General features: G+C 43.4%; 1 protein-coding gene across 4 annotated transcripts in view; it reads left to right on the forward strand.

The window, feature by feature from the left end:
* The window catches only part of WDR7 (WD repeat domain 7), a 583,445-nt gene that overhangs the window by 191,771 nt on the left and 364,722 nt on the right, over positions 1–26,952 (forward strand). For 2 of the 4 annotated variants that reach the window (XM_040337465.1, XM_040337480.1), the window contains 2 exons: positions 7,708–7,794; positions 21,140–21,258. In XM_040337465.1, the coding sequence (XP_040193399.1) occupies positions 7,708–7,794; positions 21,140–21,258 (206 nt within the window). The remainder of the gene's footprint in view (positions 1–7,707; positions 7,795–21,139; positions 21,259–26,952) is intronic. The other 2 variants (XM_040337471.1, XM_040337488.1) reach the window with 1 other exon arrangement.

The raw sequence follows: 26,952 nt of genomic DNA on the forward strand, positions 1-26,952 counted from the left end.
CAGATTCTGAGTGCTCCAGTTTTAGTAAATCTCCCCCCAACATGTTCTATTTTGAGGTTTTAGCTAAGACTTTAGCAGAGCTTTAAATTTGACTTGGAAACAAGTGTATGTAAACCCTTGGACCCCTTTCACCCTGGAGGAATTTTTCAGGTGCTTTAATGCTAAAAATAGTTTTGATCTAGGTCTGTGCCATGCTTAGTGTTTGGGTCAGGGTCCGTTTTTTTGGGCAGGATTTAAAGCGGTTTTATACCTATTTTTTTCACTTTGACCTACAGGTAAGCCTATAATAAGGCTTACCTGTAGGTAAAAAGAATATCTCCTAAACCTGCACGGTTTAGGAGATATTCCCCTTGCATACAGCCGCTGACTTCAGTGGCATATGAGTTCCCAGCTTGCCAAAAAGAAGTCTCTGCGGGGAAATGCGGCAGTGACGACACCGCGGCTCCGGCCACTCACAGCGTCGAAGCCGCGATACCCGGAAGCCACGCCAAGGGAAAATGTCCACTCCCTCAACGTGGACCGAGATCACTTGCTGATGCCTTGTTCTTGGGTAAATATTTCATAATGAGCTAGTATGCAGCCCTTTGCCTTACAGGTTTAAAAAAAAGAAAAGAAATCCTGCGGGTTTACTACTGCTTTTAAAAACAATATTGGTGTCGGTGTGTATTGGGTAGGATAAAAAAAAAATGCGCTCTGGGCTCTACTGCGGGTACAAACAACAACTAACATACACATATGTGGAATTGTTGCGATCGTTGGGAGCTGGAGAATTTATTTTGGCTTGTTTGTTGGAGGTAGGATATGGTAGTAACAAGAAATATACAGGTAAATTGAAAAATATATATATTTTTTTACTATTTTGGGCCAGTTTTCCTTTGATAATAAAAATAAATCAAGAGATATCCATAGCTATTTACTACCCAATAAAATCCCAATTTGTCTTGGGGGGGACGGGGACGGGGGGACATGGTATTATCCACTTGGATGCACAAAGTAGTTGTGGTGATATGTACGTTTTTACTAACACATGTCAAAATTGCAAAATGGTGCTTGGGCATTTAGATTTGTTTTACCCTTAGGTGTAAAGGGACAGCCCTTACAGCTAAGCACAATTAAGCTGCAGTATATAACATTTTTATTTTTGTGTTTACTCTGCCTGTTTAACAACCTCTATAGTCAGCAGAAACTTACAATGCTTTGTTGATGTCAACTCATAGACTTATGGTATCGGAAACGGAACAGTAAAGCAAAAACTATGCAGCACTACAAAGCAGGAAGCAGAGCCTGTGTATGCAATGACCAGAGAGACATCTGCCCCCTTGTATATGGATAATTACTATAGATATATATATGTGTGTGTGTGTGTGTATATATATATATATATATATATATATATATATATATATATATATATATATATATATATATATATATATATACATACATACATACATACATACATACAAAGTTTTTTTTAGACCGTAACACTTATTTATAATATATACATCATGGTTGTATACATTAACACTTCAAAGGGACTCCACGTTCCCAAGTCACATACTACATGCTTCTTCAGTTGGTGAAGACACCTCTGGCAGTGTAGCTGAATGTATTGAACTCTGCATCGGCACACAATCAGCTTTATTTCACAAATTATCATCTGCTCCATCTCTGCACATTCCATTTTACACTTGTGCTTTGAAGTGGTTGACATTTAACCATGTCATCAGCATTTTAAAAGGGATGTTCTACATGGAGATAATAAAAGATTGATTATGATTGTACCTGTAGTCTCTTGGGTGTAGAGTAAAATGTTAGAGTGAAGGACTGGCGATCCGGAGTCTAGTTTTCTTGAGTAAGTCATATTTTTGCCAACTCCTTTCTATTTTGACACATCATATTGACCCGCGTAGGAAGCCCTTATTAAATTTTCAGGTGTATCCATGCTTTGGTGTGAAGCGGTGAAATACATCACATGAAGACCTTGGCAGTTTAATCACATGCATACCTTTGTGCCTGATATAGCTAGGGGGCCTGCTATCATGAGCACCCCTCATTAGATCGTCCAGGGGAAATGTGTTTATATGATGCCATACATAAATTGCTACCATTGACAATGCTGTGACACTTTGCCGCCTGCCAGAAGCATCCTTGAGATTCTTTATAGTACTGGACAGTATATTATTGCTCCAGTGCTGGGATGGCTCGGGAGCTATATCACCGGAATGACCATTTCTGTCCATATGTCACAGGCAATAAAGAGAAAAGTGATAGTATTGTGATCGCCCCCATGGGTTCTCTATTTAAGGACCCGTTCATGCTATCGTGTTGCGGCAAGGCACGTTACATGTGTTGCTGTGATGCGTTGCCATTCATTCTGATTTTCACCCTCATGCATTTTTTTTTGCAAAGCACTTTCAGAAATGTCAGTTTTTCGTTGCTGGCAACCCACTTATTTTGAATGGGATGCCCTACCACAGCGCACATTGGTGCACAGCATAATCACCTTTTTTAAAGTGATTGTAAAGGTTTGTGTTTAAAAAAATAAAAAAATAAAATAACAAACATGTTATACTTGCCTCCTCTGTGCAAGGGTTTTGCACAGAGCAGCCCCGATCCTCCTCTTTTGGGGTCCCCCGCAGCACTCCTGTCCCCTCCTCTTTATCGGGTGTCCCCATGGAGAGCCGCTTTCCATGGGGGCACCTGTGCAGGCGTGCTCCCAAGTCCTGTTGCTGGGTCCATTGACACAGACAGCAGGACTCTGCCCCGCCCTTGCTCTCGTGTCGCTGGATTTGATTGGCTGTAGCGAGATCCAATGGCTGTGCTTCTATTGGTCTATCCAATTAGGACAGTGTCAGTGGCTGGAGCCACTGGGCTCGTGCTTGTCGCTGGAGCGAATGGGTTTAGGTAAGAAAAAGGGGGGCTTTGGGGGGGGGGGAAGGATGCCGCTCCTCTCACCGCTCCAAAGATGCTGCTGACAGGAGATTTTTTTGTCTCCCGCCAGCGCATCACCTCAGTGTGAAAGCCCTCTGGCTTTCACATTGAGTAGACAGTGAAGGAGTTTTTCAGGCGGTAAAGCAGCGCTATTTTTAGCGCTGTACCGCCTGAAAAACTCCTCAGTGTGAAAGGGGTCTTAGGGTAGCTTTTCTAGCTATGAAGGAGCAATGCAGACACCCTTGGACAGCAACACTGTCTGGAGAGGGTATTGTAAAGTTGGACATACAATATTGGCCCAAAAAAAACAGATTGCTCCATCCACACAATTCAGATGGATCCCCCACCCCACTGAACAGGCAGAATTGCAATTAGTTTATATATGGCCAGTAGATTTAGGTGGATTTTACATATGGCTAAGGCCGGCCATACACTATTCAAATCTCGGCCAGTTCAGCAGGAACCAGGTGAGTTTCGAACCATTATTGGGCAGGCTGGATTTACCAATTTGATCGATCAACTTGGGTACAACCAGAATGCCAGATTCTTTTGTACTTGCCACAACGACTGCTATGGCCGCTAGCGCTAAAAACTGTTCCCCCACACCCCCACTGGGAGAAGAAAATTGCCCAGCAAGGGGGATTCCCCTGTCAGCATGGTCTGTGTTGATGGCGGAATCAAGCCGTGGTTTCAGGAAAAAATTTGCACCGTGTATGGCCAGCAAAATATAGCTGATCTCCAGCTAATACTTTTTAATTTAGTTACAGAAATGGTTTTATTTTATTTTTAGAATAAAGTTTTTTTGATAAATTAATAAAATCTGACCCCCTGTCAGTGTTAAATTGTTTGTCTCAACCCTCCTAGCTGCCACCTTTGCTGGACAGCTTGTTAAAGTGGTTGTAAACCCCCACCCAAAAAATAAAAACCTGTAAAACAAAGGCATAATGAGCCTTACTAGTTCATTATGAAATGCTTACCTCAGAACGAAGCTCTCTCAGCAGCGCCCACACACCGCTGGGACAGCCGACATTTTGGCCAGAGTTTCTTCTGAGTTCACGGGCTCCAGGACTGTGATTGGCTGGAGCCTCAATGACGTCACTCCTGCACATGTGCGTGGGAGCCACCGGTTAGAGCACAGGGTCCTGAGGTAACGGCATCGGCGGCCGATTCTTTAAAGCGCATGCGCCAATGGCATCGGTGTATATAGTAAATATCTCCTAAATGATGCAAGTTTTAGGAGATATTTACAGTAACTACAAGTAAGCCTTATTATAGGTCTACCTGTAGGTACAGTTAAAAAGAAAGACTTTACTTCTTCTTTTAAAGGAAATTGAAAAACAGCAGACTTTACAAACCGGATAACTAGTTGAAAATAAATTTAGAAAACAAAAAACTTGGAACTACACAAACTAAATGAACTCATATAGTGTTAGGGATCTTTCCCTTACAGCCCATCTGACGTTTAGCCCGATATATATGTTACCGGAGATGTAGACAGACTTGATTGCAACCCCCGAAGAACCGGTTAGATAATATGACAAGTACCGAATATAAATGCCCCCACCCACTCACAGTTTGAGCCCAAGTGGGGTGTTTGGGTGTATTGGAGGCATGCCCGGTTTCTTTATAATCTCAGCATAGGATGCCTCTTAGGTCTCCACTTGCTACCCTTTGGGTCCTACCCAAATGGCCCTTTAACCATATGTACTGCCATGTTTCTTAGGACTATAGTTGTCTTTATCTCATTTGTATATGGAAATTATCATATCTGTACAACTGTAATGTGCTCTCTTATTATTTTTGTGCATTGAAAAACCGTAATAAAATTTTTGAAACAAAACAAAAACGAATGCAACTGCCATATTTAAGGATTGGTAAGCTGCGTTATAATACAATGTGTTTTTGGATTTAAATATGCTTTAAAAATGTATATTTGTACCCTTTGAGGTATTTAAAAAAAAATTTTTTATTAAACTTAATATGGAAGTAGGCCTTTGACTTTTGATAAAATAAGATTAGCTTGTTGCAAAAAGAACGGTAATGATTTTCAAATCTAAGATTTTTTTGTTCTTGAATAGCACAATCACAACGTGTCCTTTTTCAGCGAGAAGGCCGGGGGACTCTACTTAAACACATCCCTGAGATAATAATAGCTGTAGCTTTTCAGCTTTTGACTTCATGTTGCAGTAATTCAGCTTGAAAGGCATACATATTCAAAATGCACCCTGCTATTATGTCAAGGACCTGAATGCAAATCTGGCCCCTCCTCGGAATTAAGCCGTTGTTTGTTCAGCTAAACCCTTGGACGAGGGGGGGGGAATGCCACCTCGCCCCTCACACGTGCCTCGCTGACATTATGATACATTTGCATCGAATTATGAAACAGATAGTTTTCATGCAGATGTCCCGGGGCGACCAAAGGAGTTAACCGCATGAAAAGCAAACACCCCTCTTTACAAAACACTGTTTAACTTGCGCAGGAAGGCGATCTCATTGTCATTCTCCGAGAGGAGGATTAATTTGAAGCTGGTTGTCCATGACATATGGTAATTTCTCTATAGGAAGGAAGTGTCAAGCCCTGACCTCTAAATCTTAGCATTGACCTCCAGTTATACAAATGGGGAGTTAGAAGGGCCTCATCTTCTTTCATATGCTAATGGGGCTAGCTGCCAGGCCGCTTACACCACAATTTTCTCTATTACCATGGAGAAGTCGCCACATGGAGTAAATACCAGTACTTAAAAGAAGAATACAGAGAGAAAATAGTGTTTATTTTTTATTGCTTTTATTCAAAGAGAGAGTGGAGGCTATAGATATAAAAGGGGAGGATCATTAGAACTTTGGGACTTCACAGCTTACTGTCACATCTGGTTAGGGCACATTTTAAAATCACGTTTCAGAGTTTAGAAAGAATTTCATATTAAAGCGGGAGTTCACCCAAAAATGAACTTTCTGCAGTTAGATCCAGCATACTGCTAACATCTGCAGTATGCTGGTCTTTTTTATTTTATTTTGGTACTTATCGTTTTAGCAGTATTTGTTCTATCGCTCCGAGCGGGGAATCCTGCGGGGAATGGGCATTCCCAAAGGCAAGCAAGTTGATTGACTGCCTTCGATAGCGCGTCATGGCTTCCGAAAACAGCCGAGGTGACACTTGGCTGTTTACGGCGCCTGCGCCTGCCGTGTAGAGCTGACTGCGCAGGCGCCGTAAATTGCAGAGTGTCACTCGTGTGGATTTTCGGAAAGCCGTGGCGCGCTATCGAAGGCTGTCAATCAACTTGCTTGTCTTCGGGAACGCCTATACCAGGAAGTAATCCCCGCTCGGAGCGATAGAAGAAATACTGCTAAAACGATGAGTACAAAAAAAAAAAAGACCAGCATACTGCAGATGTCAGCAGTATGCTGGATCTAACTGCAGAAAGTTGATTGTTGGGTGAACTCCCGCTTTAATGCCCAATTGAATTTTCAGTTTAAAGGGTAAGGCTACTTTCACACTGTGGCCGCAGTGGCAGTAAAGTGCTGCTCGTTTTAGCTGCGCTTTACTGTCGTTTAAGCAGCCTTTTTAAGAGGTTAAAAGCACCCATGTTGCGGCACTTCCGGAGCACTTTTCATGCGCTTCTGAAGCTTTGCCCCTTCATTTCAATGGGCTGGGGTAGTTAAAAAGCGCCGTACACAGCGCTCCCAAACCGCCCCAATGATGCTGCTTGCGGGACTTTTTTTTCCCTGTCCTGCAAGCACATTACCCCAGTGTGAAAGCACTAGGAAGGCATGGGGGGGCAGTTTTCAGGCACTTTACAGATGCTATTTTTAGTGCTAAAATGCCTGAAAACTGCCTCAGTGTGAAAGTAGCTTTAGTTAACACTCTTTCACATGAAGTCTGATTGTCAGTTTTTTAGGGGGACCTGTTTGGACCCTCCATTCACCCCGTTATCTGATCCGATCCTGTCCACAAAATCTACAGCTAAAAATGGACAGGCGGTCCGTTTTCACCGATTTTCTCATAGAGGAGAGTGGGACTGAAGTCCATCTCCATTGTGCTCGGGCCAGTTTCAGCATACATGTTCGGTCGTGTGTAGGCGCGAGCGGGCCGAATTCCAGCAAACATTTGCCCGCCGGGCCTTTTCCCAGCAGACAAATATTCCTGGACGTGTTTTAAAACCGTCCGCTGGAATCCTGCCTGCTCGGACATGTACGGTCGTCAGTACAGACCTACCGTACATGTCCGAGCGCCCGCCGTCCCTCGCATGCGTCGAATGACTTCGACGCATGCGTGGAAGCCTTTAAATGGCAGGCACGCCCACATCGCCGCGTCGACGACGCGGACACGCCCCGCGTATTGTTTACGCGCGGACTTCTGTACGATGGTTAGTACAACCATCGTACAGAAGCCCTCTGGCAGGCATGTACGGTGAAAACGGTCCGACGGACCGGTTTCATCGTACATGTTTGCTCGTGTGTACCGGGCCTAAGAGGTAACTGCTGAACCAAGAGTTGGGTAGCTTGCTCCTTTTTGAGTCTGTGTCGGACTATTTAGGCCTCGATCTAACAGTACTTTATTGTAGGAAAGACTTGTCAGTTTTTTTGTTGCGTCTTCTACCTCTTCTCTTGCTGTTTTTGTTGTGTCTCTCAGTACTGCATTGCTAATTTCTGCTTGAGTCTTCATTTTGTTCTGTTTTAGAACTGTTCTCCCTGTGTTCTGCCTGTATACTGACCTCACAGAAGTGGCACAGTAGCTCATATTCTGCTGTCTTTTCTCTTTGTTTCTTTTGCAAGCTGTTGCTGCTGATTCTTCTGCTCGCACTGACTTCGATCCCTCTGGGTCTGATCGCACTTTACATTCCTGTTTCTCAGTCAATGAAGGTATTCTCTCTCTCTTGCTTCCTTTTCCTTCTGCTGTCTTTTGTTCAGCCTGCTTGTCTTCTTTATTTTTTTATTTTTTTATGTCTTTGTATCTTCATAATTGTTTCTGTAATGTTTAAACTTGTTTACCATTTTCAGCCTAATTTGTCTAAATGATCCGCAGCATCTATTCTTCTTACAGCAGGGGTGTCCAAACTTTTTTGAAAGAGGGCCAGATTTGATGAAGTGAACATGCATGAGGGCCGACCATTTTGCCTGACATTCTTTGAACCATAAAATGCAGTCTAAGTGTGTTCATCCGAGCAACTAATACACGGCCCAACAATAATTCTCTTGCCTTTGTGGCTGTGTGTGGTGAAGGGATAAGCTAGGGTGTGTTATTTGGACATACCGTATTTATCGGCGTATAACACGCACCAGTTCTTTCAGGAAAATGTTTTAATTTTAAAAAACTGTGAAGCAAAATAAGGGTCAGTGTCCATCTGCAGCCTCACTATTTCCATGAATGCAGCCTCACCATTTCCATGAATGCAGCCTCACCATTGCCATGAGTGAAGCCTCACCATTGCCATCACTGCAGCCTAATTGAGGCCCATCTGCAGCCTCGGAGGGGACAGGCAGGGTGGCGGGACGACCGCCGACAGGATACATACAGGAGAATGTCCTGTTTACATGGCGCCCTATTTAATACAAAGTCCCGCCTCTTATGATAGACAGAACAGTCAGGAGACCCATGAGACAGGACTTCCAATTACAGACTCCACCGAGTAAACAGGAGATTCTCTTGTTTGTAATCTAATGGCGCTCGTCCCGCCCCCTCCCTGTCCCCTCCGAGGCAGCGCTGATAAATATAGTATATATCTTTTGTGGCCCTGGGGGCCACAAAAGATATGTATATCCAAATTACCATGGGGCCACATTAAACCAGAACACGGGCCGCAATTGGCACACGGGCCGGACTTTGGACATGCCTGTCTTACAGCATCTATTCATTCTATCTTAGTGATGTTTCCAGCGGGCATGCAGTTTTAACTCTTTACATCTTGGTGAAGTGTGCCAGTAAAGACAAAAAACTCCTACACTTAAAAAAGCTGTACTTTGAGCAAATCTCTACATTTAAAATAAAAGTTCAGTATTTGGTCATACGTTTGTGGACGCCTGATCACCATGCCTATATGAACTTGTTTGACATCTGATTCCAACACCATGCCGCCTATATGAACTTGTTTGACATCTGATTCCAACACCATGCCGCCTATATGAACTTGTTGGACATCTGATTCCGACACCATGCTGCCTATATGAACTTGTTGGACATCTGATTCCAACACCATGCCGCCTATATGAACTTGTTGGACATCTGATTCCGACACCATGCTGCCTATATGAACTTGTTGGACATCTGATTCCGACACCATGCTGCCTATATGAACTTGTTGGACATCTGATTCCAACACCATGCCGCCTATATGAATTTGTTGGACATCTGATTCCGACACCATGCCGCCTATATGAATTTGTTGGACATCTGATTCCGACACCATGCCGCCTATATGAACTTGTTGGACATCTGATTCCGACACCATGCTGCCTATATGAACTTGTTGGACATCTGATTCCGACACCATGCTGCCTATATGAACTTGTTGGACATCTGATTCCGACACCATGCTGCCTATATGAACTTGTTGGACATCTGATTCCAACACCATGCCGCCTATATGAATTTGTTGGACGCCTGATTCCAAAACCATGGACAATTAAAGCGGAGTTCCACCCTAAAAATGAACTTTCTATTAACAGCTTGCCTTTAAACATTTTTTTTTTCTTTTACTCGCTTCTATCTGGCTGTTCCTGGTCCTAGGTGGTTCAACTTCCTGTCCTACGACCCCATTGCCTCCTGGGAAATGATGACACGCATTTCCCAGGAGTCTCTGGGCATTACTGTGAATAAAATTCGCCCAGCATGCACCTCTCCCTGAAAACCAGGAAGAAAAAGGAACTGGGCTTCACATGCCCACACACATAATGGATACGGCCACAACATGAGCTGGAGCATATAAGGCAAGTGCTTGCAAGGATTTCTGGAACAATTGGGGAGCTATTAATGTGATTTAGGGACTATTTAATGTGATTAATTTTGGCTTGGAAAAAAATAATATGCCCGGAACCCCACTTTAACCACTTAAGCCCCAGACCAAAATGCAGGTACAGGACCAGGCCCCTTTTTGCGATTCGGGACTGCGTCGCTTTAACTGACAATTGCACGGTCGTGTGACGTGTTTTCCAAACAAAATTGGCGTCCTTTTTTCCCCACAAATAGAGCTTTCTTTTGGTGGTATTTGATCACCTCTGCGATTTTTATTTTGTGCTATAAACAAAAAAAGAGCGACAATTTTGAAAAAAATGCAATATTTTTTACTTTTTGTTATAATAAATATCCCCCAAAAATATATATAAAAAAAATATTTCCTCAGTTTAGGCCGATACGTATTCTTCTACATATTTTTGGTAAAAAAAAATCGCAATAAGCGTTTATCGGTTGGTTTGCGCAAAATTTATAGCGTTTACAAAATAGGGGATAGTTTTATTGCATTTTTATTATTTATTTATTTTTTACTACTAATGGCGGCGATCAGCAATTTTTTTCGTGACTACGACATTATGGCGGTCACTTCGCACAATTTTGACACATTTTTGGGACCATTGTCATTTTCACAGCAAAAAATGCATTTAAAATGCATTCTTTATTGTGGAAATGACAGTTGCAGTTTGGGAGTTAACCACAGGGGGCGCTGTAGGAGTTATGTTTCACCTAGTGAGTGTTTACTACTGTAGGGGGGTGTGGCTGTAGGAGTGACGTCGCAACCCGCGGCTGGGTAGATGTAAAGGACGTGCCGGTACGTCCATCTGCCCAGCCGTGCCATTCTGCCGACGTATATCGTCGTGCGACGGTCGTTAAGTGGTTAACATGAAATTGACCTCAAGTCGTCTTTTTTTTTTTTTTACAAGATTTTGGAGTGTCTCTGGGAATTTAGTGCCCATTCAGGCAAAAGAGCATGTATGAGGTCAGGTGCTGAAGTCTGAAGAGACAATCTGGCATGTGATCCACGTGTTGTGGTCAGGTACTGATGATCGATGAACATACCAAGTTGCCATCCATGAGCATGCACAGGGCCCGCTACCATGCAGGCCTTTTGAGTTCCTCCAAACCAAACTGGTCAGACCATGTCTTTATGAAACTAGCTTTGTACACAGGCATGCTGAAACACCAAATGACCTTCCCTAAACTGTTATTGAGACACAATTGTCTAAAATGTTTTTTTTTTAATGCTGTAGCAGAAACGGTACTCTTCACTTGAAAACTCAGTAATGTGGGTAGTCCACAAACCTTTGGTCTTATAGTGTAGCTATAAAGGTCCTGTGTCCACAAACCTTTGACTATATAATATATGTGACCTATCATGTCTGTCTTGTGACTTTTGTAACCACCAGGTAAAATTTGTTGTCAGTTTTTAAATGCTGTCTGTGTCAATGTTTAGGAAATACCCCTTCTTCCTGCCCTGTCTGACATCCGTCTACCTGATGGCGACACAGCTCCAGCAATGAAGTACATACAAAGCTTCTAAACCTTCTACATTTTACTACAAATTGTTTTTATTGCTGCCTGTGTCCCTAGGGAATTGCACTTTCTGTCCTGACAAACACCTGTCAAATAAATTGAAAGTAGGGATATATTAGTTACTACTTGCTCTGTCTGAGTGGGGTAAAATCTCCTACAGTAGTTGGTGACAGCTACAACAGTAAAAGGTTGACAGAAGTTTTCCCTATATTTCCATTATTTTCTGTTTTGGACTTTTTTTTTTTTTTAATCGTTCTAGTCAGATAAATATGATTCATGTACATTTTATATTTAAAGCTAAACTCAATTATTTAAATTGAGTTCTTACATTGGTCCAGCTTGGCACATTGGAAGTATGCATAACTTATGCCTGAGGGTATGCTGGGGAAGCAGGCACTTGCTGTAGTAGTTTGCGCTACTATGGTGATTGCTGCAATCTTCAGGATCCTGCTCAGGTTCTGTGCGAGCAGCTTTCCCTCTGCACATTGGCCACAGAGGGTTGCTCGCTCAGCACTGCTGCCATTATTGAGAACGCCCTGTATCCCTTTCAATAAAGGCATTCTCTTATTGGACAAGGTGGAGTTGACTTCACTGCCCCTCCTCTCCGCCTCATTGAATTAGAGATCACCTTGTATTCATTGACAAAAAATACAATGTGTTCTATGAATGGCGGCAAGAAACGCAGGCCAAACATATCAAAAATACATGTACAGAAACACAACACGCACCACAAAAAGCACTGCAGAAACTGTTCAAAAGCAAACTGCAGAAGTGTGAACCAGTCCTAAGCAAATGTTCCCAGGCACACTTACATCATCACCCCTGCCAACCATATTTCAGTGATCCCTGGTTTTCTGGTCAATGATTTATGTACAGCATGCCTCCCAACTTTTTGAGATGGGGATGAGGGACACCTATCAGCAAAAGTATGCAGGCATAGGGCACACCCCTTGCCACGCCCCCTTAAAGGAGAATTGTACAAACAAAACAAGATTGGTTAAACCCACAAGTGCTTTTTTTACCTCTACTATTCCTTTATATTGGCTTTTGGAATTTACAAATGCAGCCATTTAGAAACCAGATGAAAAGTTTAGCCCTGGGAAACACTTTTTTATAGCTAAAAAGTGCATTTCATATACATCTATATGGATCAGACCAAAATGAGGGACAAATGAGGAGGAATGAGGGACAGAGGGACATTGCTCCAAATCAGGGACAGTCCCTCGAAATCAGGGACAGTTGGGAGATATGGTATAGTTCTGGGCTCCTTCGCGGTATGTACTTACACTGAAGCGAACCTGCCGGTAGGCTTAGCTGTTCACGGGCTTGAATCAGAGCCGTCATACTACACAAATAAACCAGGCCATGCCCAGGCACTGTTAAAACTGACAGTTAAAGTGTACCTCCCGGAGGGAGAAGACATCACCGGAGAAAGAAGACACCTTGGAGCTACGATGGGGGACATTTTTAAGAATCTAGTAAGGATTTTTGAGGCGACCCAACGCCATTTTTTTTTTTTTGTGGTATGGGGTTTCCCCTCAAAATCACTACCAGACCAAAGTTTGCTGTGGGGTTCTTTCCTCAAGATTCATACCAGACTCCAAGGGCCTGGCATGGTCAGATCAAAGTCTGATCATTGAAGTCGCAGGGCAAAGTCGGATCGGAAGTAGACCAACTTCAATGTCGGAGCAGTGTGAATCCGGCCTTAAACATAGAAGCCGATTGGTTACTATGCACAGCTGCACCAGATTCTGTGTGCACTAGTTTTAGTAAATCTCCCCCAATGAGTTCTTACAAAAAGTGTTTTTCTTTCTCCTTTTTGTGCTTGTGAGCTTTAAAAGTTCCCCTTCTGCTCCAAGTTAACCCTATAATATAGTCTAAATCAAAAAGTGAACCTTTCAGTGAAGCTGCTCATTCTGCTTGATCACGTAGACACCTAGATCCTCCCTGTCCGCAGCCAGATTTCTGTAAGGGGTCTTGTAGTGGAGACATGGCTGGCTGAAATGTTCCTCTGACTCCAAGCTGGCTAAACCAAGTACCTGACTTTTTATTACCTATTGCAACCTCCTATGCAACATTTTGACTTAAAGAGAAGGACAGTACTGGGAGCCATTCAGCCGTGTTGTATGCAAATGAGCTGACAAGAAACATGCTGTTAAAGCAGTAGTAAACCATTAGTAAAACCATTAGTAAAACATTGCATACTAGCACATTATAACATACCTTAGAATGAAGTGCTCCAGCAGTGCGCTGTCACTGCTGACAGGGCTTCCATCTTCCCCCGGTCTTCCTTCCTTGTTCGTGGGCTCAGGCTGTATGTGCAGGAGCCCTTGGCACAGCACTCTGATGGTCCGGCAAGGTATGTCAGGCCTTCAGAGCACATGCACTGGTGATGTCACCTGCTGCATCCAGCGTGAATGTCTCCTAAACACCGCAAGTTTAGAAGATATTCACTGTACCTACAGGTAAGCCTTATTATAGGCATACCTGTATGTACAAGTTTAAAATATGACTTTACTACCACTTTAAAGCGAACCTTCACCCTCCTCTCCAATCTGCTCCCCCAAAACCGATATCGGGATTTTTTTTTTTTTTTTTTTTTTTTTTACCCACGTGTTTTTTTTTTTTTTTTTACCATCAAAGGCTTGGCCGCCCCTTGGTTTTCGTAAATTCACCAAGGTGAATGACGCGATGCCTCCTGGGAAGCATGACGTGCAGTCCCATTTAGCACAGAGGAGGAGGGTGGAGCGGGCCGAGCGGCGACTGCTCCCAGAAGAGCCAACAGTTGATTCGACATCATGTCAGAGCAGGACCCGTGCAGCTGCTGCAGAGATGAGAAACCCAGCAGCCCAACGCTGGACCTGCTGGCTAGGTGAGTATGCTTATTATTTTGAAGAATGTCGAAAGTAAGCAGCAAAAAAATGGAGGGAGGGAGATAAAAGGCTGCAGTTCCTCTTAAATGGAGAGAACAGAGTGAGATTAGGGATGACTTCAGGAGCCTTCTGCTGCTTCTTCACTGGCCAATCTGCTATCTGGAAGTGGAGAAAGACCATATTATTATTATAGATTATGATATGCCTCTGGGACATGGCATTTTTGATGTTTTATCATCATCATGTTTCAGAATTCCTTCATCCTAATTGACATTAGATTATGCTCTAGCGCTAGTTGTTGTAATTAACCATGATTTATCCCCTGCGTGGGCGATTCCTATGCTTACTTGCATTTTTATGCTCATTTTCAAAACAAACCTATTGAAACAAACAAAAAACAGATCCTCTATAGCAGGGTTCTCCAAACTTTCTAAGCAAAGGGCCAGTTTACTGTCTTTCAAGCTTTAGGGGGGGGCGAGACTGTGGCCAGTGGGAGTAGATAATGCTCTGGTACGGTGCCCCTTTAGTATATAGGTATGGTGTCCCTTTGTTGGTATCAATGGGAAGAAAAGTGGCCCACTGATGGTGTCAGTAAAGGAATGGTGCTCCATCATTGCTGTCAGTTGGTGGAATTGTGCCCCAAGAGCCAGATGAAGGCAAGCAAAGGGACATATTCGGCCCCCGGGCCACAGTTTGGAGATCATTGCTCTATATCTGTCCATGTATTTAGCTGTTTGCCTGCAGTTCAGCTTTAAAGCGGGAGTTCACCCATTTGTAAAAAAAAATTTTTTATCCCCTTAGCTTCCTGCTCGTTCGGTCTAGGGGAATCGGCTATTTGTATTAAAATATGTGCAGTACTTACCCGTTTTCGAGCTGCATCTTCTTCCGTCGCTTTCGGGTATGGGTCTTCGGGAGCGGGCGTTCCTTCTTGAGTGACAGCCTTCCGAGAGGCTTCCGACGGTCGCATCCGTCGCGTCACTCGTAGCCGAAAGAAGCCGAACGTCGGTGCGGCTCTATACTGCGCCTGCGCACCGACGTTTGGCTTCTTTCGGAAAATCGTGACGCGATGGATGCGACCGTCGGAAGCCTCTCGGAAGACTGTCAATCAAGAAGGAACGCCCATTCCCGAAGCCCATACCCGGAAGCGACGGAGAGGATGCATCTCGTAAACGGGTAAGTACTGCACATATTTTAAAATAAATAGCCGATTCCCCTAGTAAAAACGAGCAGGGATCTAAGGGGGAAAAGTGCCCTCTAAGGGTGAACCCCCGCTTTAAGGAACAAGTACTCGTTTTTACGAAGTAGCAGCCACATCTAATTACACATAGTGCTTAGCGGTGTGCTTTTTTCCCCTTCCTTCTTCTCCTAAGGATGCAGGAGTTACACTTCAAATACTTAATTAGATTCTCCTGAATCAATTAAGAGCTTTTGTTGACCCTCCGCTATCTCTGTTTATCCAATGTACTTTTTGAAACGTAGGTTAGGAATACCCGCAGAGACGACATAGATTTTGCTACGTGGGCAGCTCCCAATACTAAACACAAGCAGACCATATCTGAAGATTGCTTTGCTCATCCTGTGCGATGTTCCCAGATCAAAGGCTGAGAATCCGGCCTTCACGCAAGATATGATCCACGGTTCTGGTATCATGGGAAAATACTACCTTTGCGGGTGATAGCTGGCATAAAACCTCGAGCAGAGGGATCCATTGATTTCACATGAAATGCTGTTCTGTAGTCTTTACACCGTGAAGATGTATAGATTCCATAGTCTATCCCATGGGAAGTGGTATTTAAGGGAGGCTTGCTCTTGTTTCTTACCATTTCGCTGAATTGTATTTTCATATGTGGGGTTTTGCTATCCTTGTGTAGAGAGAAGTAATCCTTTCTGCCTGAAATACATATGACGTGTTCTTTATTTTTTTGAATGTTCTGTAATATCCCCATACACGTTTTCTTTGAAGAAGATAACATGGTATTGTTGACTGTTGCCCAGGAGGGCTGAATTTAATATTCCTTTTATGTGTGCAGCACAACACCACAAAGGGAAGAATATAAGGACATTTTACGTTTACTGGATTGTTTGCATCTGCCATGGATCATAACCCAAGTGTCACTAACCCAGCAGTACTATAGCTTTTGTAGGCCCTGAAGCAATCATTTTTTTTTTTTTATCCTATGTGCAGCTGCTAAAATGAAAGACCTTTTTTGGGTCTTTGCTGGAGCCCTTACTGAAATGAGTAGAGTAGCCCCCCTGACAGCTATGCTAACACCAATATAGGTTTGATCATGCATGTCCCTCAAACGTTCTGCCTCTAATAGCCTGCATGTCTGTTGTAGATCTAATTGGTAGGTCAGACACAGGTAAAGCCCACCTTCCAAAACTTAGAGTAGATTTAAATCCTAGCTCAGGGACATTTAGTTTAAAGAAATGCTTATCTTAAAGCCTAAGATTCCAACACGCTATTGCCAACGCACACGTTCCTGTAGAAATGGCTGAGCATATAGGTGGGTGCTGAAGCGACCACTGGCTTAAACCATGTCTATTCAGAGAAAGAGAATGTCACCAGCACACCAGGGATCTCCACAGTGAGTCCAAAGCTTTATTCAGCGATCACATCGTTATAGCAGAGCCACATAGGACCCTTTCATCATGTATGTGACAAAGTGTGATACAGAACAGAAAATATTAAAAGAACCATCCATCAATCAGTCAGCAAGAATAAACCTCAGCCCCAACCCCTGATGCCATAATGATGTCATATTCCCGCCATTTACATAAACTTTCAAAAAAGAAATTCCTAGTACCAAAATCCTATGTACATACAGGAATAATAGAGTTTTCAGAAAAGGCACAGGGTCTGTCGCAATGAAAATCAACATAATAGCCACATGCTATCTTGAAAAACAATCTTTAGTGTGCAGAGGGGGTGTCCCGTAAATCACTAGTAAACACTTCAGCCGGGTGGGAAACCGTTCCCGACTTAATGGTTTATAGTGGATGCTAAGCACTAGAGGTGGCATGTCCGAGGGCTCCAATGGGATGTCCCACTGCGTGCATGCGACTTGAAATCTATAGATGTCAGTATGCTTGCATCACGGCAACACATGATGTTGGTGCCAGCGTTGGCTTGAGCTCAGGGGAGGCGTTTGTTGGACTATTTGCTTTCTGCATGTGCCACGGATAACATATGGCACCGGATGGAAAACTGGGTAGGATTGTCATGTAAAAGGCACCAGTTCTCAAAAAGGATATCGAGGAACTGGAGAAAGTGCAGAGAAGTTCAACCAAACTGATGAGGCATGGAGGAGCTCAGCTATGAGGAAAGATTAGAAGAACTAAATGTATTCACTCTTGAGAAGAGGAGAATAAGGGGGGATATGATCCACATGTACAAATATATAATGAGTGCATATAGTGAACTTGGTGTTGAGTTATTCACTTTACGGTCAACACTGAGGACAAGGGGGCACTCTTTACGTCTAGAGGAAAAGAGATTTCATCTCCAAATACGGAAAGTTTTCTTCACAGTAAGAGCTGTGAAAATGTGGAACAGACTCCCTCCAAAGGTGGTTCTGGCCGGCTCAGTAGATTGCTTTAAGAAAGGTCTGGATTCTTTCCTAAATGTACAGAATATAACTGAGTACTAAGATTTGTAGGTAAAGTTGATCCAGGGTAAATCCGATTGCCTCTCGGGGGATCAGGAAGGATTTTTTCCCCCTGCTGTAGCAAATTGGATCATGCTTTGCTGGGGTTTTTTGCCTTCCTCTGAATCAACTGTGGGTATGGAGTTGGGTGTATGGGATTGTACTGTGTTTTTTTTATTTTGTTTATTTATTTTATTTTTTTGTGGTTGGACTGGATGGACTTGTGTCTTTTTTTTTCAACCTGACTAACTATGTAACTATGTAAAAGGGTGTGTGGTGAAATCACTGGCTAGAGCGGAAAGATACAAGCTATGAAATCTGTATAGTGGAAGACCCAAGATGAGAGAATAAGACAGGAAGAAGAAAGGGGAAAAAAAAGGGGAAAATAGGGAAAAAGAGAAAAGAAAAAAAATAAACAACGGGCATGAAAATAAAGAGAAAAAACCCAAAGAACATAATATCCCTGGTGTGTTGGTGACATTCTCTTGCTCTTAAAGCCTAAGGGCTCGTTCACATGTGCATCAATACCCTGTGTTTATGTGACATTTGTGTAACATTTCTAAAACCTCATAACCGCTCCTTAACGCCTGCCATGAATATTACAATAGAACCACACAATGCTGATCACACCGGAGTGGTGGCATTGTGTTGTGTCGTGGTACAAATTAGGAATCGTGACGCTTTCATGCGGAATCAACGCTTATCAGCCGCCTCTATTGATTTCAATGGTAATGCTCTCTGACCTCACCTTAACAGCACCTATAGCATTTATGGCCCATTCGTGAAGAATTTATAAAGTGTTATTTAGGCACTGGGGCAGAGGCAGTGGAGGTTCCTGTATCCCTGAATGCCCTGAGAAATATCCGAGAACTAGGACAAAGCAGCTCCAGTCACTTCCTGTTTGTACTGAGCAGCCGTGTGGTAATACCATTTGCTTTGGTGTGCAGGTAAAAGCATCAAGCCAACCAGCAATACTGCCAGTGCCAGGTAGAAGCAGAGGAATTGAGCATTGCCAGCGACAAAGCTTTCTGTGTCAGCAGAGTTGAGCTGGACAAAGCCAAGTGTCAAAGAGATCAAAGTTAAAGGAGTTGTAAAGGAAAAAACATTTTTGCCTAAAATTGTCTGCATGGTAGACAGACAGAATAGTGTAATGATTTTGTTAAAAAACAAGTAAATACCTATTAAATTCCTTCATCTATAACACCTCCGGCATTCTAGTTTCTGTTCTCTCATTCACTTCCTGGTTTTCATCGTTTGTTCATGTAAGAACTACATTTCCCAGTATGAATTGCGGCACGCCCAGTAATTCACACCTCCTTGAGGTCTCTAACACGTGGAGAGCGTCCTGCCGCACAGATGTAGTTCCCAGGAGGGGGTGAGCACGTTACTGACCACCGCAGTTAACCCTCCCGTCGCGGTGGTCAGTAAAATCAGACAAGCAGGAAGTGAACAGAACAGAGAAGAAATAGAGCAACTTCTGAGCAAAAACGAACAATGAGGAAGTGAAAAGAGGAATGTCTGCAGGTAAAGGATGCTTATTATGAAAAAAAAAATTCCTTTACAACCCCTTTAATGAATCCATCTTGTAGAGAATTCACAAAAATGTCTATCACGCCACAACCTAACCACATCTCAAAGTGGGTAATTTTCTCTACATCAGTTCCCTTTTAAAGCGGAAGTAAACCCATCCGTAGAACAGTTTCATTTCCGGCACGTGCCGAAAATGTAACGCTCCCATTGGTTGTGCTCTCGACCAAACTGTCAAATCTTCTAATGGCTGGTGTCATAACTGATCACATCTGCAGCATCATGGCAGTTGTAAATTAAACAGAGGCCAAGATGGCAGCTTCCCTGGCTGAAAGCGATAGGATGGTTTACTTCCACTTTAAAGCAAAGCTTCACCCCCTTGAGCAACTTTGCCCCAATAAATTGCTGATACCTCCGCACTTACTGTTTGGATATTGCCTTTTTAGTGTATTTTATTTAAAAGTACCTTTTTATTTCAAGGGTCATCCTCCGCTTCTTGCATCTTTCATTCCAAAGCGGAAATGATGCGATTACATGCAGAGTTAAGTGCCAGAATGACGTGCTTCCATTATAGAATACCCGGGGGCTTTCTCTGTTGATATCGGGATACCATAACAGGGCGAGAACTTCCAGAACATTGTTATGGGGACCTGTTATTAATGCATGCCACACAGTATCTTCACTGGTGCAAGAACAGGAGGTGCGTGCTGGGTAGCCAGCTGCATGAGAACAAGGATGTATACCGGCGCCGGCTTCACATGCCCACAATAATAATGGCTGCTTCCAGAAAGTTGGGAGGAGTTTTTATTCCTTTTTCGGCAAGTAAATATTGCACAAACGCATACAACAGTTGCCAAAGTGTATGCAGCAACTTGTAAGGGGTCCAATTTTTGTTTTTATATCAAGTTATGTTTGGAAACTGCAGCTCATCTTTAAGCACTTTCCAATAGAAAAGCAACACATTCATGGGCATTTATTGAGCATTCTTGAAGCTTTCTTTTGCAGTGCTTCATAAACACAACGAAAACACATCACAAACGCATAATAAATGCTAAAGGCGTGTTAATGAGCATCGCTTCGTAATCATCTCATGCTATTGAGTCCCTGGTGCAGCCAAGATCACAAGCAGAAAAATGGTCCTGGGGGACATAACTTAAAATCAGTAGGGTGTCTCCCTTGTGCTGATTCCTCTTCTGTCAGTGAAAATTGTCCTCCGTCTTGCTCTCTATCCCCCACACCTGCAGTCATAGTCTTCTGGTGTGGCAAGGCTTAATACAACTAAAGGGCTGTCAAGGCTCTCATCAAGAGAGCCCAACTATGCTTGGCTTTTCTGCCCAACTGCTGTAGTCATATGCGCAGCTATACTGTATAAGTATGGGGGGCAGGCGGATGATTGATTGATCTGCCCTTCATTCAAAGATCCCATTGGAAGACACCCTCTTTATTACTGTTCTCATTAAAACGTAATTACTGTTCCAATGACAGCGCAGAATTTTGGGTTTGCCTGTACTTTGTCATGGGGACAGGGGTCAGCAAGACAAATGACCATTGAGGATATAGGCAGCACAATTAAAGACAAGGTTGTTGACCCTTTTCTTGACAATCCAAAACCAAAATGTTTGTCTTTTGGTATACTTTAAGACATTTTATAATTCTCTTGTTTGTGCTTTTTGCAGGTTGGAGCCAGTTAGCTGCCATGCATTGTGTCATGCTGCCTGATCTCTTAGGCCTGGACCAGTTTAGACCACCACTTCTTGAGATGCTGGCACGGAGGTGGCAGGACAGATGTCTGGAGGTAAGACAAGCTCTTTTAGTGCCCTTGTGGGGCTATAATGTTGCCTTTCACCTCTCACAGCTACAGGAATCCTTATAACAGATAGTAGCATCTGCACACTGTGCCTCCTGCTCCTCCAGCAAATGCTATCAGGCTCTGCTCTCTCGCATGCTTGTCCAGCCAGGGACGTGTGTAGTCCACTATGGAGGAATGTGTCTGTATGAAAGTGTACTGTATATCCAGATTAGAGCAGATAGGATAAGAACCCCGTCTGTGTTTTACTGATTACTGGGGGGTCTTCCCTCACTTTCTGACTTGCTGGTTATGGGTTTACCAATCAAGAAATTAACAGAATCTCTCATTTCACTTTTCATAATGAATGAATGAAAAACTTATATAGCGCGGCACATGCGAACTGAATCGCCTCTGGGCGCTTGTATAATAAATGGAGGCCTTTTCTAGGGTCTTCTCTGCCCATCCCAATGTGCTTATTTCTCACCTAGTCCATGGCAGCCTTCAGTCTGCACCTCTCTGTTTAACCACTTAAGCCCCGGACCATTTGGCTGGACAAAGACCAGAGCACTTTTTGCGATTCGGCACTGCGTTGCTTAAACTGACAATTGCGCGGTCGTGCAACGTGTGTCTCAAACAAAATTGACGTCCTTTTTTCCCCACAAATAGAGCTTTCTTATGGTGGTATTTGATCACCTCTGCGTTTTTATTTTTTTGCGCTATAACCAAAAATAGAGCGACAATTTTGAAAAGAATTCAATATTTTGTACTTTTCGCTATAATAAATATCCCCATATTTTTTTTAAAAAAAGCGATTTTTTTTTCTCAGTTTAGGCCGATATGTATTCTTTTACATATTTTTGGTAAAAAAAATCGCAATAAGCGTATATTGATTGGTTTGCGCAAAAGTTATAGCGTCTACAAAACAGGATAGTTTTATGGCATTTTTATCGTGTCTGCGACTTTATGGCAGACACATCGGACACTTTTGATGCATTTTTGGGACCATTGTCATTTTTACAGCGATCAGTTCTATAAAAATGCATTGATTACTGTGAAAATTACACTGGCAGTGAAGGGGTTAACTACTAGGTGGCGCTGAAGGGGCTGTGTCCTAGGGAGTGATTCTAACTGTTAGGGGGGGAAGCTACCAGTGACACATCACTGTTCCCGATCACAAGGAACAGTAGATCACTGACGTGTCACTAGGCAGAACAGGGGGATGCCTTGTTTACAAGGCATCCCCCTGTTCTGCCTTTGCCGAACTGCAATCGCGTGCCAAATTTAAAGGGACGTACAGGTATGCCCATTTGCCTGCCCGTGCCATTGTGTCGACTTATATCATCGTGCGCTGGTCGGCAATCGGTTAAAATTGAACCCTGACCATCCAGGAATCTTCATATCCCATCATGCACTGCCTTACTGCAGCACAGAATAGGCATGTTTTACCTCTCTGGACCACATCTCCCTCATTACTATAGCACCCCCCCCCCCACTTCTTTGTCCATTAATGTTCTCCCGTGATCGCTCTTCCCGCGTTCCCCCTGTAGCGTGCATCAGCAGGGATCTGTGATCGCTGTGTCCTTCCGACAAAGCTGATCACAGATCGGGTTAAGGAACAAAATTACAGTGGCTCTTTACCATGTGACCAGCAGTGTCCACACAGCTGATCACAGTGTAAACAGTTATTGACAGTCCTCTCCTCACACTCACAGCCAGTTGGGCTACTTTCACACTTGGGCCGCCGAGCGTTAGCGCTAAAGCACCACTCGTTTTAGCGGTGCTTTTCAGCCACTAGCGGGGAGCTTTAAAGCCCATGTTGCGGCGCTTCCAAAGTGCTTTTCAGGTGCTTTTGGAAGCCTTGCTTATTCAAGCCGCCCCAAAGATGCTGCTCACAGGACTAACGTCCCTTAAGCGCAAACCTCCCGGTGTGAAAAGTCACACTGAAATGAATGGGAAGAGGTTTTCAGGCATTATTTAGAGGCTATTTCTAGCGCTAAAATACCTGAAAACTGCCTCTGTGGATTGCCGCTTAGGCTGGTTTCGCACTAAGGGAACATCTACATTGATAATCAAGGCACTGATCATACGTGTCCTGATTATTAGTGCTGCCTCATCAGCGTACATTAATCAAAGCGAAAAATTACTTACAATTTTTTTTTTACAAAAACTTAGGCCCCATTCACACCTCCGCGACAAAACGCCCAACGCCGGACGCTCGTGCCGCTGGAGGGGAGAATTCCCATTGCTGTCTATGAGATGGTTCACATCTCATAGACGCCTGCCGCCTGCCGCCTGAAAAAAAGTCCCGGACCCTACAAAGCAATGGGAGGGATTTGTAAAAAAAAAAAAAAGTTACACTATTCGCGGCAAAATACGCCGCGTACGTGGTGTTACTTGTCGCGGAGGTGTGAATGCAGCCTAAAACATTTTTTTTTTTAAATGGTCAGGTTGGCTGTATAGGGCCCCATTATTATTATTTTTATAAAGAATCTTCATAGCGCTGCGCTTTACAATATGAAAAGGGAAAGTATAATTTTGAAACGGCAGCTCTTCCTGCCATTGCTGAGCCCAGCTTAATAAAATGTTAGCTTCAAGTCATTGACCTGGAACAAGTTTTGAGTTGTGACTACTCCCTGCCTTTGCTTACTGCTTGTCTGCTCAGGATGTGGACAGTTGTTGAAGACAGCCAGGCAAGCCACATTTTCAGAAGAAAAAGGACAGCCCTGGTGCCCCTTTTCTCTCTGTACAGGTTTCTTTTAATGAAGGATTGTTCCAACGGCCTATTGGTACTTCGGGAAAGGCCTGCTCAGAGGGTAGAATGCTGAAGCTGGCAGTTTTACAAAAGGCCCAATGCCTGGAGAATGCCTGAGCCTCTTTTAGATTTTTTTATGCCTTGCTACATACATCAACCTAATTGCTCTTGTTAAAAGTACAAAAACTTTAATTAAAGTCCACGTCCTCCTAGATTACTGCAGAGCACAGCTCTCTCCTCCATTCTTTAAGACATAATTCACTCATTGCAAGTCAATACCGGCTGACTTGCCAAATTGAACTTCCTTAGATGAGCTTGTGTTGTGCTAACAGACATCTCTGGTAGATAAAGTCACTTTTATGGCAAGGCTTGGTGATGATCATAGTTCATCTATGAAAACTGGACATGAAGAAGTATTTTACTACTTGTTTGTAACTTTAAAAGATTTGTTTAAACAGTTTTGGATTTTATTTTTAACCACTTCTCTACTTTGGGTGTTTTTCAGATTTGGTGTTTACAAGACTAAAACAGTTTTTTTTGCTAGAAAATTACTTAAAACCCACAAACATTATATATTTATTTTTTTCTAATACCCTAGAGAATAAAATGGCGATCATTGCAATACTTTTTGTCACACCATATTTGCGCAGTGATCCTACAAGCGCACTTTTTTTGGAAAAAAAATCACTTTTTTGAATTAAAAAATAAGACAGCAATAAATTTGGCCCAATTTTTTTATATATTGTGAAAGATAATGTTACGCCGAGTAAAATGGTACCCAACATGTCACGCTTACAAATTGCGCCCGCTCGTGGCATGGCGTCAAACTTTTACCCTTAAAAATCTCGATAGGCGACGTTTAAAAATTTTTATAGGTTGCATTTTTTGAGTTACAGAGTAGGCCTAGGGCTATAATTATTGCTCTCGCTCTAACGATCGCGGGACGGGGCGCTTTAAAATTTTTTTTTTTTTTTTTCTTATTTATTTTTATTTATTTTATTATTTTTTACACTGGAAAAAAAACAAAAAAATTATCACTTTTATTCCTATTACAAGGAATGTAAACATCCCTTGTAATAGAAAAAAGCATGACAGGTCCTCTTAAATATGAGATCTGGGGTCAAAAAGACCTCAGATCTCATATTTAGACTAAAATGCAAAAAAAAAAAAAAAATTGGAAAATGTCATTTTTTCAAATGACAAAAAAAAAAAAAATGTTTCTTTAAGAGGCTGGACGGGACTGACGTTTTGACGTCACTTCCGCCCAGCCGAGCTATGGGGACGGGCGAAGGAGATTTTTCCTTCAGTCTCGTCCCCGCTCAGCTCCCGAACGGTCGCGATCTCCTCTGCCGCTACCGACGGCTCCGGTAAGCGGCGGAGGGCGCGGGAGAGCGGCGGGAGGGGGGTGGGCCCTCTCCCGCCACCGATAACGGCGATCTCGCGGTGAATCCGCCGCGGAGACCGCCGTTATCGTTACCAGAACCGCTGACAGTAAAGATAGATACCTTGGTTGTGGCAGCAGCTGCTGCCGTTACCGAGATATGTATCTTTAAAGTTAGGCCGTATATAGTCGTACAGCGGTCTGGAAGTGGTTAAAGGGAAACTATAGTTTGTTTAATTTTCTTAGATAAGGAAGTGGAGAGGATGGGGCAGATCCACAGAGATCTGCACGGGCGCAGTGTATCAGAGATACACTACGCCGGGGCAGATCCACAGAGATCTGCACGGGCGCAGTGTATCAGAGATACACTACGCCGCCGTAACTTTCCCGGCTTTGGTTCGAATCCTGAAAGATTGCGCGCCTAAAGTTACGGCGGCGTAGTGTATCTCAAGCGGCGTAACGGCACGTATTTCAAATTGCCGATTAGGGGGCGTGTTTCATTTAAATGAAGCGCGTGCCCGCGACGAATGAACTGCGCATGCGCTGTCCCGAAATTTCCCGCCGTGCATTGCGCTAAATGACGTCGCTAGGACGTAATTTTTTTTTACTTACACGTGACTTACGTACATTCCGATTCACGGACGACTTACGCAAACAAAAATAAAAAATTCAAATTAAAAGCGGGAACGACGGCCACACTTAACATGGCAATTCTAACTATACGCCACAAAACACCAGCTTTAACTATACGCCGGAAAAAGCCGACTAGAGACGACGTAACAGAATGCGACGGCCGCGCGTACGTTCGTGGATCGTCGTAAATCGCTAATTTGCATACCCGACGTGGAAAACGACGCAAACTCCACCCAGGGGATGCCGTATTGCATCTAAGATTCGAAGGCGTACGAAGCCGTACGCCTGTCGGATCTAACCCAGATGCCGTCGTATCTAGGTTTGAGGATTCAAACTAAAGATACGACGCGGGAAATTTGAAATTTCTTTGAGGATCTGCCCTGATGTGCTTAAAGTGGTTGTAAAGTCAGATATTTTTTTTATCTTCATGCATTCTATGAATTCTGTGCAGCAGCCCCTCTAATATTTAGCCAAGCCCATCTCGATCCAGCGATGTTGCAGGACAGTATCGGCTGTCTGGGACTCCCCCCCCCCCCCCCCCCCCCCTCATTGGCTGAGACAGCAGCGCATCGCCATTGGCATCACGCTGCTTTCAATCAAAGTCAGTGAACCAATGAGGAGAGAGAGGGGGTGGAGCCGAACCACAGCTGCATATCTGGACATGCAGCGGCTCGGCTTGGGTGCCCCCATAGTAAGCTGCTTGCTGTGGGGGCACTCACCAGGAGGGAGGGGCCAGGAGTGCCAGCAGGAGACCTAAGAAGAGGAGGATCTGGGCTGCTTTGTGCAAAATCACTGCACAGGGCAGGTAAGTCTAACATGTTTGTTATTTTTAAAGAAAAATAACTCAGATTTTACTACCACTTTAACCACTTTAAGACCAGACTTTTTCCGGAACATTTTGTTTACAAATTAAACATTATACTTTTTGTTTTCT

Source organism: Rana temporaria, chromosome 1 (genome assembly GCF_905171775.1).
Source record: "Rana temporaria chromosome 1, aRanTem1.1, whole genome shotgun sequence".
NCBI classification, from domain to species: domain Eukaryota; kingdom Metazoa; phylum Chordata; class Amphibia; order Anura; family Ranidae; genus Rana; species Rana temporaria.